Source organism: Centruroides vittatus, unplaced genomic scaffold (assembly GCF_030686945.1).
Source record: "Centruroides vittatus isolate TY-2023 unplaced genomic scaffold, ASM3068694v2 contig_565, whole genome shotgun sequence".
Classification (NCBI taxonomy): Eukaryota; Metazoa; Arthropoda; class Arachnida; order Scorpiones; family Buthidae; genus Centruroides; species Centruroides vittatus.
Window position 1 is genome coordinate 194,610 of NW_027122336.1, and position 15,556 is coordinate 210,165.

A 15,556-nucleotide genomic window follows, 5' to 3' on the forward strand; every position below is an offset into this window, starting at 1 on the left:
ATAAACACATATGTCATCCCAGTACTCACATATTCTTTTGGAGTTATACATTGGACTCACACTGATCTTGAGCAACTCCAAAGGAAAACAAGAACAACACTTACTAAGCATAAACAACATCATCCTAAATCTGCCACAGAAAGATTAACCCTTCCACGTAAAGATGGCGGACGTGGCCTGATTGACATAGTTAACCTTCACTACAAACAAATACAGTCACTGCGAGAGTTTTTCTACAAAAAACAAGAAACATCACAATTACATAAAGCAGTAACTCTAGCAGACTCGAATAACACACCATTAAACTTACACTCACATCATATGGACACAACACAACATATAAAAAGCATAGACACCATTAAGCAATCGTGGGCTCGAAAGGCACTCCATGGCAGGCATCCTTATGATCTGGCCCAGGATTTTGTTGACAAAACTGCGTCAAACAGCTGGTTAGCTCGGGGATGCCTCTTTGGGGAGACGGAAGGATTCATGATCGCCATACAGGATCAGGTCATAAATACTAAAAACTACAGAAAACACATACTCAAAGATGCAACACTCACAAATGACACATGCAGAAAATGTCACATCATGCCAGAAACTATACAACACATCACCTCTGGTTGCAAGCTCTTGGCACAGACAGATTATCTATACAGACATAATCAAGTAGCAAATATAATACACCAAGAGCTTGTAAAGAAACACAAATTAGTAGACATCCACGAGCCATACTACAAATACATTCCACAGACAGTATTGGAAAACAACACGCACAAAATGTACTACGACAGAGCCATAATCACAGATAAAACAATTTACAACAGACCAGACATCACACTCATTGACAAACACAATAAAATCACATACATTATAGACATATCCATTCCAAACACTCACAATATACAAAACGCATGCACTGAAAAAATTAGCAAGTACACAGAACTCGCCCAGGAAATAAGGCATCTGTGGAGGATGGATAGGGTGCTTATTGTACCTGTTGTTCTCTCTTCTACAGGTGTCATACCACACACACTACACAAAAGCCTGGGCACATTAGAATTGAATAGAAACACATACATCACACTACAGAAGGCCACTATATTGAATACATGTCATATTGTGAGAAAATTCCTGAATACAGACACACACACTGATACACTTCTTTAATTTCTGTTTTGGTTACTATGCCTTGACTTTGGTCCGGCATAGTACACAGCCACTGGTGTTAACCGAGTATATCTCACTTAACCCAACATAATAATAATAATAATAAACAAAAATAGTTCTGTATGTGCAGCCATATTCTGTTTACCTAATATATTACATTAGTTATGTGGCATTCGTCATATTATACAGAAATATGTAAATCTTGGATAATTCGAAGTCGTGATTATCTTGTCCCTTGAATTTTGAACTAACAAGGATTTCCTGTAATACTGTAAAATTAATATTTTCTAAAAATACTATAGTTTTAAAAATAAAATTTATATGAAGATTCTATAAGACAAATTATATATGTTGTCTAGACACATAATGATTTATTACATAAACTGTTCATCATAATTTTAAAACTTTTTTCATTTTTAATTTATATTTTTATAATTATGCATTAATATAATTCTCTTTTAGTTTGTCCTGATGCAAACCAAGTTCCACATGTATGTAAAAATGAATGTATGAAAGCAACTTGTACAGCACATCCAGATGCAATTTGTATAGCAGATCCCTGTGATGAATGTTCTGTTATTTTTGTAAATGCTGATGGAGAAAAAGTCAACTGTGAAGGTAATATCTTAGTTTTAATCATTAATACAAATTATAAAAGACTATCATCATCATAAAGTTAAAATAATTTTATATCAGAAGCATTATTTAATAAAGTTAGGGATTCTGTTTTACTTATTTTGAGATTATGCATAGCATAACTTAAATACAAAAGAATATTCTAAAAACATTAAAGAATTTTTGTAGTTTGAATCATACTTAAAAAGAAAATGTATTGTCTGCTTTGTTTTATATATTAATATCTATTTAGAATAGCACAAAATGCAAATATAAAACACACACTAAATAAATAAAGAGAATATTTAAAATTTTTCACGTTATACCATATATATTAGTTCAATATGTGTTTCATTTGTAATTTACACATATAAAATGTTAATATTTGATTTCTTTCTGAACATTTTTCAGTACATAATGATCAGTTTTTATTGTTACTATTTTTTCCTTTGAATCATGTAAGATAATAGTTGGTCTTTTTCAAAGCACTGGAAAATGTCAAATAGAGTTAGATCTTACAGAATATGGAACTTAACTTATTTAAGAAGATATTGAATTGGCTACTACAGTCACTAGATTTGGCTTTATGGGAGTTATTTTGAGAAACTTTGTAAAAGATGAGTTTTGTATTCCATTGATACCTGTTATTTTAAATGAGCATAACAAGAATGAGAACGATAACTGACAAGTAAGTTAATATTCTCTTGTTACTGTTAAAGTTGATCACTGTCACAAAATGGACAAAGACAAGATTTAATTTGAGATTACAGATGAAACATACATAAATCTCATTCAAGATTTTTTTTGTACATTGTTTCTCTTACATTTTATTTTTGTGGATGTAGTTTCTTTAAATTGCTCATGTTTTGAATCTCTATATAAATATAGTCCTTTTAATAAGTAATCTTTTAAATATTTCTTTCTAAAAAAGTTTTTTAAGTTTTGTAAATTCTGAAATTTTTTAAAATTAATAATAATAAAATATTGAAATACAGAACATTATTATTATTATTAACATTATATAAAATGTTAAGTCTTGAAGGTTTGATTACTCTAAAACTTCTGAATTATTGTTTTTAAGAAACATATGTCTATAATAAAGATATTTATGTTGATTAATATAAATGAAATTAAAGATAGTTTTATTATAACTAAATTATTTTGCCATAATATTTACAGGGATCTTGTTTAAATAAAAATTGTACCATAGTAATTTGTAATGTCATTGAGGTATTTTTTTTTTTTATTAATATGTATTGTTTAGTGCTGAATATCAATAATTATTATTATAAAACTGATACAAATCATTACATCCTAATCTACAAAGAAATTTCAAATTCTAAAATTATTTTTATTTGCAGATATATTTAAAAATTACAAGAACATACATTTAAAATTTCATTATTAATAATTATAAATAAGTAAAATTACCATTACTAATCCATTATCAACAACTTTACAATTAATTTATCCAAAAAACAAATAAATACTGAATATAATTAAAATTTTGTGAAAGTTTATTTTCTTATTTAAAACCTATTTAATAATTTATTGTAGCCAAATGCAGTCAACCCCTACTTGTTGGAACTTGTCAAAATTCTCTTGTACGATATTTCTTTAATCAAAGCAGCCAGTTGTGTGAGCAGTTTATTTACAATGGTTGTCAAGGAAATGACAATAATTTTAAGTCATTTGAAGAGTGTCAAACAGAATGTGAAAAGCCAGGTTAGTTTCAATTCTATTAAAATAAATTACTTTTGTTTAATATCCATCTTATAAACAAAGTGTTGACAAATATATATATCACACTAAACTTATGAAGCTTTGCAAATATTTTTAACGTACCATGAACATTTTTGGTCCGCCTTAGAACTTTCTTCAGGTGGAATTCTATTAGAGAAAACCTTTTTCAATGCGATTCTGTTCTATTCCGTTTCCGACGTGTTCTAATTTTCTTTCAAATTTTCTATGTATGACCCGGCATTATAGCCGCTGATGCAAGTCCACATTGTTAGGAACTGAGAAAATTTAAAAAGAAAATTAGAACACATCGGAAATGGAATAGAATGGAATCACATCAAAAAAGGTTTTCTCTAATAGAACTCCACCTGAAGAAAGTCCTAAGGTGGACCAAAAACGTTCATGGTACATTAAAAATATTTGCAAAGCTTCGTACGGTTAGTGTGATATATATATTACCTTTGTTTATATGTTAAATGTATAAATTCATTTATACATTTACATATAAACATTTATATTATACTAGACTACTATTATAAAATATTATTTGATTAAATGAATTTATTAGCAAAAACTTTAATTTAAAATATCATCTATTAATTAAAATATATTTTTTTTCTAATTTCAGTGCCAATTTGTGAGCAACCGAAAGATCTAGGAATGTGTCGAGCTCAAATTGCTCGTTGGTACTATAATAAGGAAATTTTCCAATGTGAACAATTCGATTATGGTGGATGTGGAGGAAATGATAACAATTTTGAAACCAAACAAGAATGTGAATCCAAATGTCCTGGTTAGTTTTGGTTCTATAGATTTCAAATTGCATATTTGTCATTTATATGAAAACAATAATAATATTATATTTTCTTGTTTCTAGATTTAATATTATGTCCTCAAATCAAACCGTCTGGACAGGTATTAGAACCATGCAGTAAATCAAAAGCCTGTGCCAATGAAGTTTGTCCAGGTAATCCAAATGCCATATGTAGTGTTGATCCATGCACATGTTCAGTAAAATTTGTAGACCTAGATGGTCATCCAGTATCATGTGTCATACAACCAACACCAAGTAAGAAAAGATTTTATAATAAACTCTATTTAATTTTAAAGTTATTAAACAAAGTGTATTTTTAGTGCCATCTGAATTAATTACACCAATGATACCACAATATACTCGGTGTGAAGGCTTTCTGCAAAGAGCATTGTTACATTGGACAGAGAAAGTATATACACCTCAATGTACTGAAGATGGAAATTTTGTTCCTACACAATGTGCTCCTACTAGTAATTTTGAACAAGAATGCTGGTGTGTGGATGAATCCGGATCACAACTTCCTAATGGCATTACTTTCCCAATAGGAAAAGGAAAATGTGGTATATATTTATTAAAAATTTAAGACTTATAAAAACAATCATGAAAATATAAATTTGTATTTAAAATATTTTCATTTTTTTTATCAGAATTTGTAAAAGTGAAAAAAGTGAAAGTATCCTTGGTCTTCACTCACAACTATACAATTCCAAATGACAAATTTGAATTCTTGATCAAAAGGTATACTAAAATATTGCAATACTCTTAAAAATTCTATCAGATTAAATTTAAATTTGATTTGACAAAGTTTTATATATATTTTTAATTACATATTATATAACTTTATTTGTAAATTGTTATTATTATTATAATACATTCATTTTTATAAAATATGTACTAGCTTTTTACATTCAATTTATGTAAAAAATTAATCAGTTGGAAGTTAGTTGTTGTGGTGATTTCCTATAACCGCGAACGTAATCATAAAATCTAGGTCAGACATCTTTTTAAAATTATAATAAGACTAAACAAATTTAACAAATTTATGGTCTTCTCTGACCATAAATTTGGTGAATATATTATCCAATTATGAGGCTTGCTCATATTGGAAAAAATTGAATCCAGTAATATATATTTTTAGTTTGCTAAAAACCTAAAGAAAAAAATCAATTCAAGTTAATTTTGTTGAGTTTTAATAAATTTAGTTTTCAATAAGCTATTTTAGATTTTCAAAAGTTTGAACATTTATCATATTCATCAGCTCAGTGTTAACATTTATGAATATATTTTAAAGTGTTAGAAATATAATTTAAAATTTACAAATATTGAAAGAAATGTTTAATTTTTAAGTTGAAATTTCTAACTGAAATTAATATCTTTATTCAAAATACAATGTCATATAAAAATATAATGTATACATGCATACTGAGTTTTTTAGATTAATATAAAATAGAACAACTACACTTCAATGTATTTTAATATTATATTATTCATCATAACTAATTTCAGATTTTCTCATTATATCTATATTCTTGTGCAGATAGAAAGATCAATAAGCAATAACAATAGATTGATGCATTATTCCTTTATAATTTGAATATATATGGTTTAGAACAGTAGATATTTCTAAAAATAGAAATCTTATAAAATTGAAATATGTAATTCAAGTCTGTATTTATATAAAATGTCATCCTGAACAGAGGTGGACAATTTTTTAAATGTTGAACTAAATAAAATGTGTACATTGGGGCCTCCCACAATTTTTAACATTATTAAAATGGCTTGTAATAAAAAAATTGACATGAACAGTTTTAATTTACTAAGAAAATAGATGATAATCTTGAATTTAATATGTAAACATTATGATTCTTGACGCTATTGTATTTCTGTTATGGAAAAGCCAGGAAGGCAACTTTTTACTTTTATTTCACAAAATGCATTTTAACCTATTCTTTTAAGAATCATCATCCTCAGTTAATAAAAGGTTATAATCCTGTGAAATCACTTCTTTTGTTTCTTTTATTTACAAAAGATTTCCCGAAAACAAAATACTTTGAAACCTTGATTATAGACTGCCCTTAGGTATAAGCTGTAAAAGTAAAAGTTGTAAAGGAATGTTGACTTTTTTTGTGGATAGGCCACTGTCATATTTAGGATGCAATCTATAGTCAATGTATTAGGTATGAATCCAGAATAAAAATCAATACGAAAAGAACAGCATCAGGAATAGCATTATACAGTAGAGAGTCGTTAATCTGAACCCTGGTAATCCGAATTGCCGGTTATCCGAATGATTTTCAGTCGGACTGTGTCGTGCTGAATTGAACGTTTTTGATACTAGATTTACATCTAAAGTATAATTTTCATGTTTTTATATTCTTCAATATATTTATTTTGTTTGTACAAAATAAAGAAATAATTTTTAATGATACAATAGCCTCGATTATTATTATAAAACTTTTCGTTAGGCTTAAAATCGACGAAAATTCAACACGAAGTGACACGCAATGGAGAAAAATTTCAACATTGGACAGGTTAATATATTTTTTCATACATAATCGGTTATCCGAACAAATTGCTAATCCGAACAACCCCAGTCCCCAATTGATTCAGATTAACAACTCTCTACTGTATATATAAATCTCATTTTGCTGTGTAGTGGAGTTATAATTGTATACCATTTTATTGGTTACTTTTGCCAATTCTCAAACGTGCTTTAAAATTATTATTACTGGTATAGTTTACTGCATTTTTCTTTTATATTGTAGTTAGTTTTTACCAGTAATTCAATTTTTCATATATTAGTCACCCTTGTGCATATCCTGCAAGTGGTGAATTTTACAAATATAACCTACAGACCATGGCTTATAGCCAAGATTTTATGGTATATACAAAGCTACAATACTGCCCAAGTTTTTTTTTTTTATGTAATGCAAATTGTGGTCTTATATGTATTTTGTTTTACAGAAATTTTTTGTTCCTTCTTTTTTAAATAAAAGCGATCATGGAATTATAACCTTTTATAAACTGAAGAGGACCATCCTTAAGAATGTATATAGAAATGCATTTTGTGAAATAAAGGTTAAGGAGTTCTCTCCTGGTGTCAGGTTTTATCCATGACAAAATGGAATAAAAGCATAAACAATAAGTATCAAGAACTACACTGTCTACAGCACATTAAATATACAGTTTTAAGTTATGCATGAATATAAATATTACAATAAATATCATTTATTTTATTAATAAGAAAAATATACAAACCAAGATAGTTCTTTTCAAAATATTTGTAGGCCTAGATTACCCATTCCTATTCTAAATCGTAAAATTTTGTCTTTTACTGCCACTTTAGAATTTAAAAGCCCATTGTAAATTTATAAAGCATGACATACTTAAGATATTATAATTGAAATGTAATGATTTATTCTATATATAGAAGCCCAGCAGTCAAATAATTCTTTTAATAAAATAAAATACATGAAATCAAAACTAATATTAAATTTTCAACTTACAAAAATATGCTAAATCTGAAAATATTCTTGTATGCGTAACTCAAGTTATCTGTATTTACAGGAGAATTTGATGGGTGCAAATTATATACTGATTTTAAAGTGCAATTACAAACTTGCACATATGGAGTAGCCATTGTTTATAGGCTCAGAGTATTGATAGGGTATATTGTACAAAGGTTTTTAGTTTCGTTCTAGCAATTTTCTGCAGCTTATATGTACAAAAATTTGGTATTTTCAGTTTTAAACTTAACTACTAAAAATCTTTCAAATAATCAATCAGTTAAGAGTTTAACAATTTTCTATATTTGTTTGGAATTTTAGTGTTTTAAAATCATGTGTAAATATATATATCAATGAATTTCTTATAATTTAACTTTAAATATTTATTCCAATTTTAAAATTTACAATTAATTTTTAAATATTATAGTTTAATAAGTCAACTGCTTAATGATCTCTCAGCAGTGGTTTACAATGATGTTGTTGATGTTTACATTAGACCAAATGATGCAAAAGTTCAGTTTGTATTAGTAGGAGATAATAATGTCCAAGTTGCTTTCCAATTAGAAGAAATGGTAAATATATATTTAAAAAAATTTTTTACATAGATTTATTATATATTGTATTACTGTATTAATATACACACAAAAATTTACATAATTATAAATAGAGTATAAAAATAAAATTAAGTTTTATTTTTATATTTGACTTTTTGCCAAATATTTCTGAATTTTAAGAGAATTAAATTTACATATTTTTTTCTTGACTTAAAAATTATTTTTATTTTAATAAACTTGAAATCATTTATTTTAAGTACAGTGTTTATCTTTAAAAAGTAACTAATTTCATTTTACAGAAATGTTTATGGAACATATTTAATAAAGAAAATATATATATATATATACACACACATACACACCCTCTTTAAAAAGCAAAGATTATTTTAGCAAACAAAAGCTTTTGGATATATATATAAAATTTACAGTATGTTATACTATAAGTTTTGTGTAAACAGTATTTTGCACTTGCAAGATATAAATCACAGAGAAAGTTAGTACAGTGGTAGATCTCAAAGGTAGGAATTATTGTATTAAGTAAATTATTGCAAAAAGATATCTAGATTTATATTTAAGATATTCTTTAAATTCAAAGGATACTACTATTTTCTTTAATATTAATATCATATATTAACAATCATATAACTTCTGGTCTGTACCAGATGTCTAACTGCTGATTAACTATATATCCATGTCAGGTCTCGATTTTCATCTATCTAATACCATTCAAGATTAACAAAAGACAGACAGAGGATGACAATGGGAATGTAATGGTCTGCAATTTAAAAATTTCAGCCCAATTATAATTAATATTAATATACTTACATGATGCATTTTGCAGAATTAGTCAAACCTTGCTGAATGTTATTCAGTGATTGCTACAATTATGAATTAACCACTCAAGAATCTTAATTTCTCTTGAAAATTATCAATAAATATGTACATATATATTTAACTAGTTATTGCAAAAAACCTTATATCCTATTTTATATGCCATTTAACCATATTTATCCATGTAGTAACTTATTTAAACAACAATGTAAAGCTCTCATATATTTTTGAAATATAGAAAAAATTAATAATAATAAATATATAAACTTTTACATTATAATTAATTTTGTTAAAGGTAAGGCAAGGTATGAAAATCAGCCAGCCTCCAGACATAGATGTTCCAGCTAATTTTGGACAATCAACTTTCTATTACATCATTGATCCTATAAAATCTTCTCAAAAAGAGGATGTTTTAGATAATGGCATCACTGCTCATCATGTTTCTTATAAAAAGAGTGAAACTGAAACTGAAACTCTCATTATCATTGCTATCATATCAACAGTTGTTTTCTTAATTGTATTAGCAATTCTGATAGCAATTGCTGTAAGTAATTTTTATTTTTATTTTATTTTTTAAAAACAGTGGTGGCAGGAATCTCTCGTAAATGAAATGTGCGCATTCAAAGTTGTTTATAAATAATAAAATTTAAATTTTAAAGCAAAAAATTTCATACTTAAATAAAAATTAAAGTCCACCATCAGCTATGTAAATGCATTAAAAATATTAATAGAATAAATCACTAAAACAGTAATATGTACAGTATATGTACTGTACATATTACTGTTTTAGTGATTTATTCTATTAATATTTTTATGACTATTTTTATACTGTTTAAATATCTTAAATATTTAAAATTTATTTCTTCAGTTATCAAGAAAAGATAAAGATGAAAAACCTAAACAATCTATAATCAATCAAGTAAGTATAAACATTATATTCTGTATGTAAATTTTGCATTTACGTCATTCTTTGATTGATAAAAAAAAATCCAATGAAGTGTGTTAACTTATATCTAATTAATCCTTTTGAATTTGTCATTTTAAAGTTCAGTTGATTAGAAAGGAAAATGAAGAAATTCGAGAAATGGCAGATCTTCTGTCAATCCAATAAATCTAATTATTTCTTGTATCTATCCAATCATAAAAGTAAAATGCACTTTATCTTTTTAAAAGCCTATTTTTCTTTGATATTTTATAATATCAAAGAAAAATACAATTCTTATAGCATAAGAAGCCATAAACAAAATTTGACAAACTATTACATATATTGATAACTTTTAAAGAATGACATTATTTTTCATTACATATGGCACAATCTTGTTATAAATATTACCATATTTATTATTACATAATTTTAATTTTTATGCAATTTATCTTAGGCATTTTTCAATATGATTTATGCTCTAACTGGAAAAAAACAAGAAAGTAAAGTTAATGATGAAAAGAAAGAAGTGCAATTAGCCATACAGACAATAGAAGCACAGTATGAGAGCATAAAACAAAAAGAAAAGGAGGCGGAAGCCAATTGTCCATCAGAAACTTCAACATTTTACACAAATGTTAACGAAACTGAACAAGAAAAAGAAAAAGAAAAATGCTAATCACAACATATTTAAAACATTTATGAACTAACAAATATTTAATAAAAAAAAAATAAATATTTGATCAAAGAATATATTTTATATGTTCAATTTAACCAAGTTTCTCAAATAGATGAATATCTCATGATAGTTTTACATTCCACACAAATCAGATATACTGTATAAAATATGCTTCCACACTTTTTATCTGACTGTTTAAATGGTCTTTTAATAAATTTCTATGGAGAGGTAATCAATTTTTAAAGTGTTTACAATAAGATTATGCCTTTGTTAACTATTGACAATGTATGATGATAAATCGTAAAAGTATATATGTATAATTTTGAGAAAAATGTAGACACCAAAGTACTGTAGTTACAGTAGATATCTGTATTGATCTAGTTAGAGGTTCTTTTATGCAAATTTTGTTTTCAATTGTAATTTTTATACAAATATTTTCAATTAAAATCTTAAAAGTAGAAACTATAGTTTCTATCATCATATCAATATACATATATATATTACAATTACACATCATATATATGTATATATACATAAACTGTACAATATAATTCAATTCCATGATGCGAATTGAAAAATTTTGTTTTATTTCTTTGTGAATTGTAATTTAATAAAATCAAATGGAATGTAACATTGCTTTAATTGTAGATAAAGTTTTGTAAAAAAAAAAAGAAAAATATTTTTGTAGTGAAAGATAGTTGTCTACAAAGAAACTTTTTGTTTTACAAATTAAATCATATTTGGTTTATGTAATAAAATGACTACTTTAATAAATCATCCCAAAATGTTTTATAGTGTAATGTCATCTTACGCTATCTTTTTGGTAACAAATGATTATATGTAATGGGCATTTTCATATTATAAAATTTAATTCAAATTACAACTTATAAATCTAATATTTCGGTAACTATATTATGACAAGAAACAATTTATAGGTTCAATTATATGATATGGTCTCATGCCATTGTTGACATGTCAAATCACATTCAATATGAATTATGATTGATTATGATTGAATTATGATGAGTTATTATGATGATCACATTCATATGTAATCATCATAATAAACTCTCTCAAATCCAGCTTAAAGATGAAAACCTTTAGGAATGAAAACCTTAGGAAGAAAACCTTTATTCAAGTAGACAGTAATTGCAGGTCTAACACATAAGAATTATTTTTATTGAGGGGGATGATTTTGACAGTGCTGGCTGTTGGACTGTTAAATTCTACAATTCAATTTTTTGCCATTAATTGACTTTATTGAGGATGTCTTTTTCAACCGTCATAATTTCTTTTTTAATTCTGTTCTCTTTACTTATTATTGGAGGAGTTGAATTTTATCCAGACCCAATGTCTCACACACACCACCTACTCCTCATAATAAAGCTTCGACTTCTGCTGGTAAACGTCGTCAATTGTCAAGCAAACTGACATTGAAATTCTCTCGACTGGATGATTATTTTGCATCACAGAATATTTTTACTCAAATACCTCAGAAGATTCTGTTAATCTTCTGCATCCACATCTGATTTTTTGTTATAAAATTTCATTTGGTGACAGTTTCATCATGTTAACATTATATAAATTTTTTGTTCATGTATCAACTTTAATCTATCAATGTTATTTAACACCTGTTAATCAAACTTTATTATTTGATATATTTTTATCAAGTAGACAATAAATAAGTCAATCAATTTTTATGATTGTTCCTATAAGGAAAATGATAAATACATTTTTATTAAATAATGCCATCTTTCTTCTTAATTCTTTCTCTTAAAATAATTTGTTAATAAGAACTTGGAAATGTAGTCATTTAGATATGTCTATACATTACAAAATATGAATATTTAGGTTTAATTATAACAAAATTAAAAATAACAACTAAAAATTTTATCTAATTAGTTAAAGTAACCATTTAAAAATATAAAGATCAGATAACTTTTATTAAATTCTTCAGCTGTTATATGAAAAATTCTTATTTTTATAAGAAATCAGTTGTTTAGAAAGATGGCTATGGAATTGGAGATTCATTATATAATCATGCATTATTATATAATTAAACTAATATATTAATTAAATAGAGATTTTTCAGCAGTATATATTTCAAACACATAGATCCACATTTGACATTAAACTATTTTTATAAGCAAGAAACGAGAAAATTCACATCCAGGCATTAAGTGTTAATGAATATCCTTATAATCACTAGCGCTTTCAACGAAACTATTTTCGTCTTCCTCAGGTGGATAAAAACGGATAAAATCCTTTTTTGAATCAAAAAATTTTCGAAATGCTAAAACCGCTTTAGAACTTTGGAACACACTCACTGATGGAACAGAGTGAGAAGAAATTTAAATGCAGTCCACCATCGTTATAACTATTTTTACATTTTTATAAATGTAAAAATGTCAGTTTTGATGAATTATGTGATTGAATGAAAACCAACAACTTGCAATATAGTTTTGAAGATATGAAATTTATTAATATTTACAATTTTAGTAATAATAAAAATAAATAAATGTCTATAGAATGTTTACAGAAAAAATTTCTTTAGTTTATCTTACATATAATTTATCACCATTTCTTACAGAATAAAATGATAATTCTCGCAAATCATTATCCATTTCAATTTCTGGTTCATTTGCCTAAAAATAAGAATTTAAAAATGATCAACAAAGATGAGCAATCTATTATTATTTAAGTAACTATAAGATAATTTCTACCTTAGAACTCACAACCCATAAAATACTATCTTGGGCATTTTGATTAAAAAGCCGACAGGCAAGCGTTTTCACTTTCCCAACAGTCATCGTTGCTATTATACAAAAAATCAAAATATACACATAAATAGTAGTAATAAAAGTAAATACAGGGTGGTCATAAAGTAACTTGTCAACTAACGGTGATAACAACAGCAGTGAGAGAAGACCTTTACGTGTTCATGGATGAGGGAAAAAACAAGAGAATGTCTGCTTTGTTGAATTCTGTTCAACAGATGCTTTTATACCCTGCAGCTGAGCTTCAGGTACAATGTTACTGCCTCACCACAAATGTGTACGATTCTTCTGTCATGGATATTGGCTCACCCACTTCCCAAACACCAATATCTCTGCTGTTTTTCATCCTACACATATTGTTCCAACATCTTTATGCTGTTTTTTCCCATCATGCAGAATCTCGTGATGTTCCGAATTCCTAGTGTTTATATTGGAAATTTTCAAGTTACAGTTATCAGTTATGTCAACCATAACCATGGCATGTGTTCTATCCCTTTTTCATGTAATGCAAGTGCATGTCACTCTGTACTTATCCTGCAAAAGTTTCAATGGATTCCTCACTTTCCATTTTTCCCAAGATTGCTGTTGGTTGGTCAAGTTACTTTATGATCATCCTGTATTGACAATTTTAATCAAAACCAAACTGCAATTTTTATGTAATAAAATATAAAAATTACCTGGTAACTTTTTAGCAACAGGTTTTTTATCAGGATTTATAGGACAGCATAATTCTACTGCTATAAATCGTATTTAAGAAAAATGTCTTTCATTGTATTTAATTAACTTATATTTGAAGTGAAAAACCGTATGTATGTTTACAGTCTGAAACTTTAAGAATTTAAGTCAAAGCAGATTTTAAAATATGAAAATAACAAAAATAAATGTAAATTTAAAATACAATTATTAAGTCTAGTTATAATTTAAAACAATGATTTGAATCATAATTATTTAAAAAATCTTAGAAAATTATTATAAAGTAGCAATTAATTTTTTACTATATTATCAGATTTCTGATTCTACAACTTTTTTTCCTGAACTTAGAATAATGCTTCAATTACCCAATTTTGCATTTTACTACTTACTTTTGATGTGTTACAACAGACTAGATATTTAGTTTCATAGACTGATCTTATTATCCCTAACAAATATAGATTTTGAATGGAAAATTCAACTCTTGGATTGATCCATTTAAGAATCTAATTAAGAATTTAAAAATCTTTGTAAGGATCTTTAAAATTATTGAATTTTTATATATTAAAATATCGTTTATTTGATAAATTTTAAATAAACAAATCATTCTGGAGAAATGATGGAGAAATATTTTAAATTTTATCAAGAAATGCTGAATACTTATTTAATTTACAAAATACAAACAAAATAAAAACTATTAGTTAAAAAATAAATAATGTATGTAATTGCAAAACTTGCTTTTAATCATGGTTAATACTAAACACTCATACAATCAACTTTGTCAATTCTAAGTAATCACCCTAAATTAAAGTAAAATTTCAGGTTAGTTCTTGAATAATACAATTTTTAATTTCATGATTTTGATCCAAATTTAACTTCTAAGTAAAATGAGATAAAAAATAACTAAAATTGTTTGCAACATCATTTAAACAAAATTTTGTATTATATGCAAATCACAAACTATTTTGTTTAAAATTAGACTTTTCTTTTAAAAAAATTCCAGAAATATACAAATTCCCTTAGCCAAAAATCAATAAGCAAATCAAAACCAATAATAAACATTTTAACAGCTCTGGATTAATTTTCGGAATCAAAATATTAATGAATGCTAATTCTTAAAGATCAGGAAAAAAAAAATTCTAATTACAAAATTCTAAAGTAAGCCAATATATACAAGCAATTATTTATTGTGATATCTTCACAATGCCAAGCTGCAATTTCTAATCATATTTTTAATTCATTTAATTTAAAATATAAG

General features: G+C 26.2%; 2 protein-coding genes across 2 annotated transcripts in view; one reads left to right on the plus strand and one right to left on the minus strand.

Moving 5' to 3' along the window:
- LOC136978990 (uncharacterized) overlaps window positions 1–11,620 on the plus strand; it is a 147,934-nt gene extending 136,314 nt beyond the window's left edge. Inside the window, exons 32-41 of the mRNA XM_067274869.1 lie at window positions 1,633–1,788; window positions 3,343–3,510; window positions 4,154–4,318; window positions 4,403–4,594; window positions 4,660–4,899; window positions 4,987–5,077; window positions 8,273–8,417; window positions 9,526–9,774; window positions 10,099–10,149; window positions 10,610–11,620. Of these exons, the coding sequence (XP_067130970.1) occupies window positions 1,633–1,788; window positions 3,343–3,510; window positions 4,154–4,318; window positions 4,403–4,594; window positions 4,660–4,899; window positions 4,987–5,077; window positions 8,273–8,417; window positions 9,526–9,774; window positions 10,099–10,149; window positions 10,610–10,831 (1,679 nt within the window). The 3' untranslated portion in view covers window positions 10,832–11,620. The remainder of the gene's footprint in view (window positions 1–1,632; window positions 1,789–3,342; window positions 3,511–4,153; window positions 4,319–4,402; window positions 4,595–4,659; window positions 4,900–4,986; window positions 5,078–8,272; window positions 8,418–9,525; window positions 9,775–10,098; window positions 10,150–10,609) is intronic.
- A 1,668-nt stretch (window positions 11,621–13,288) lies between these two features.
- Window positions 13,289–15,556, minus strand: part of Tbce (Tubulin-binding cofactor E) — a 31,280-nt gene continuing 29,012 nt past the window's right edge. Inside the window, exons 12-14 of the mRNA XM_067274870.1 lie at window positions 14,286–14,345; window positions 13,555–13,646; window positions 13,289–13,476 (exon numbers count right to left, since the gene is read on the minus strand). Coding sequence (XP_067130971.1) covers window positions 13,387–13,476; window positions 13,555–13,646; window positions 14,286–14,345 — 242 coding nt within the window. The 3' untranslated portion in view covers window positions 13,289–13,386. The remainder of the gene's footprint in view (window positions 13,477–13,554; window positions 13,647–14,285; window positions 14,346–15,556) is intronic.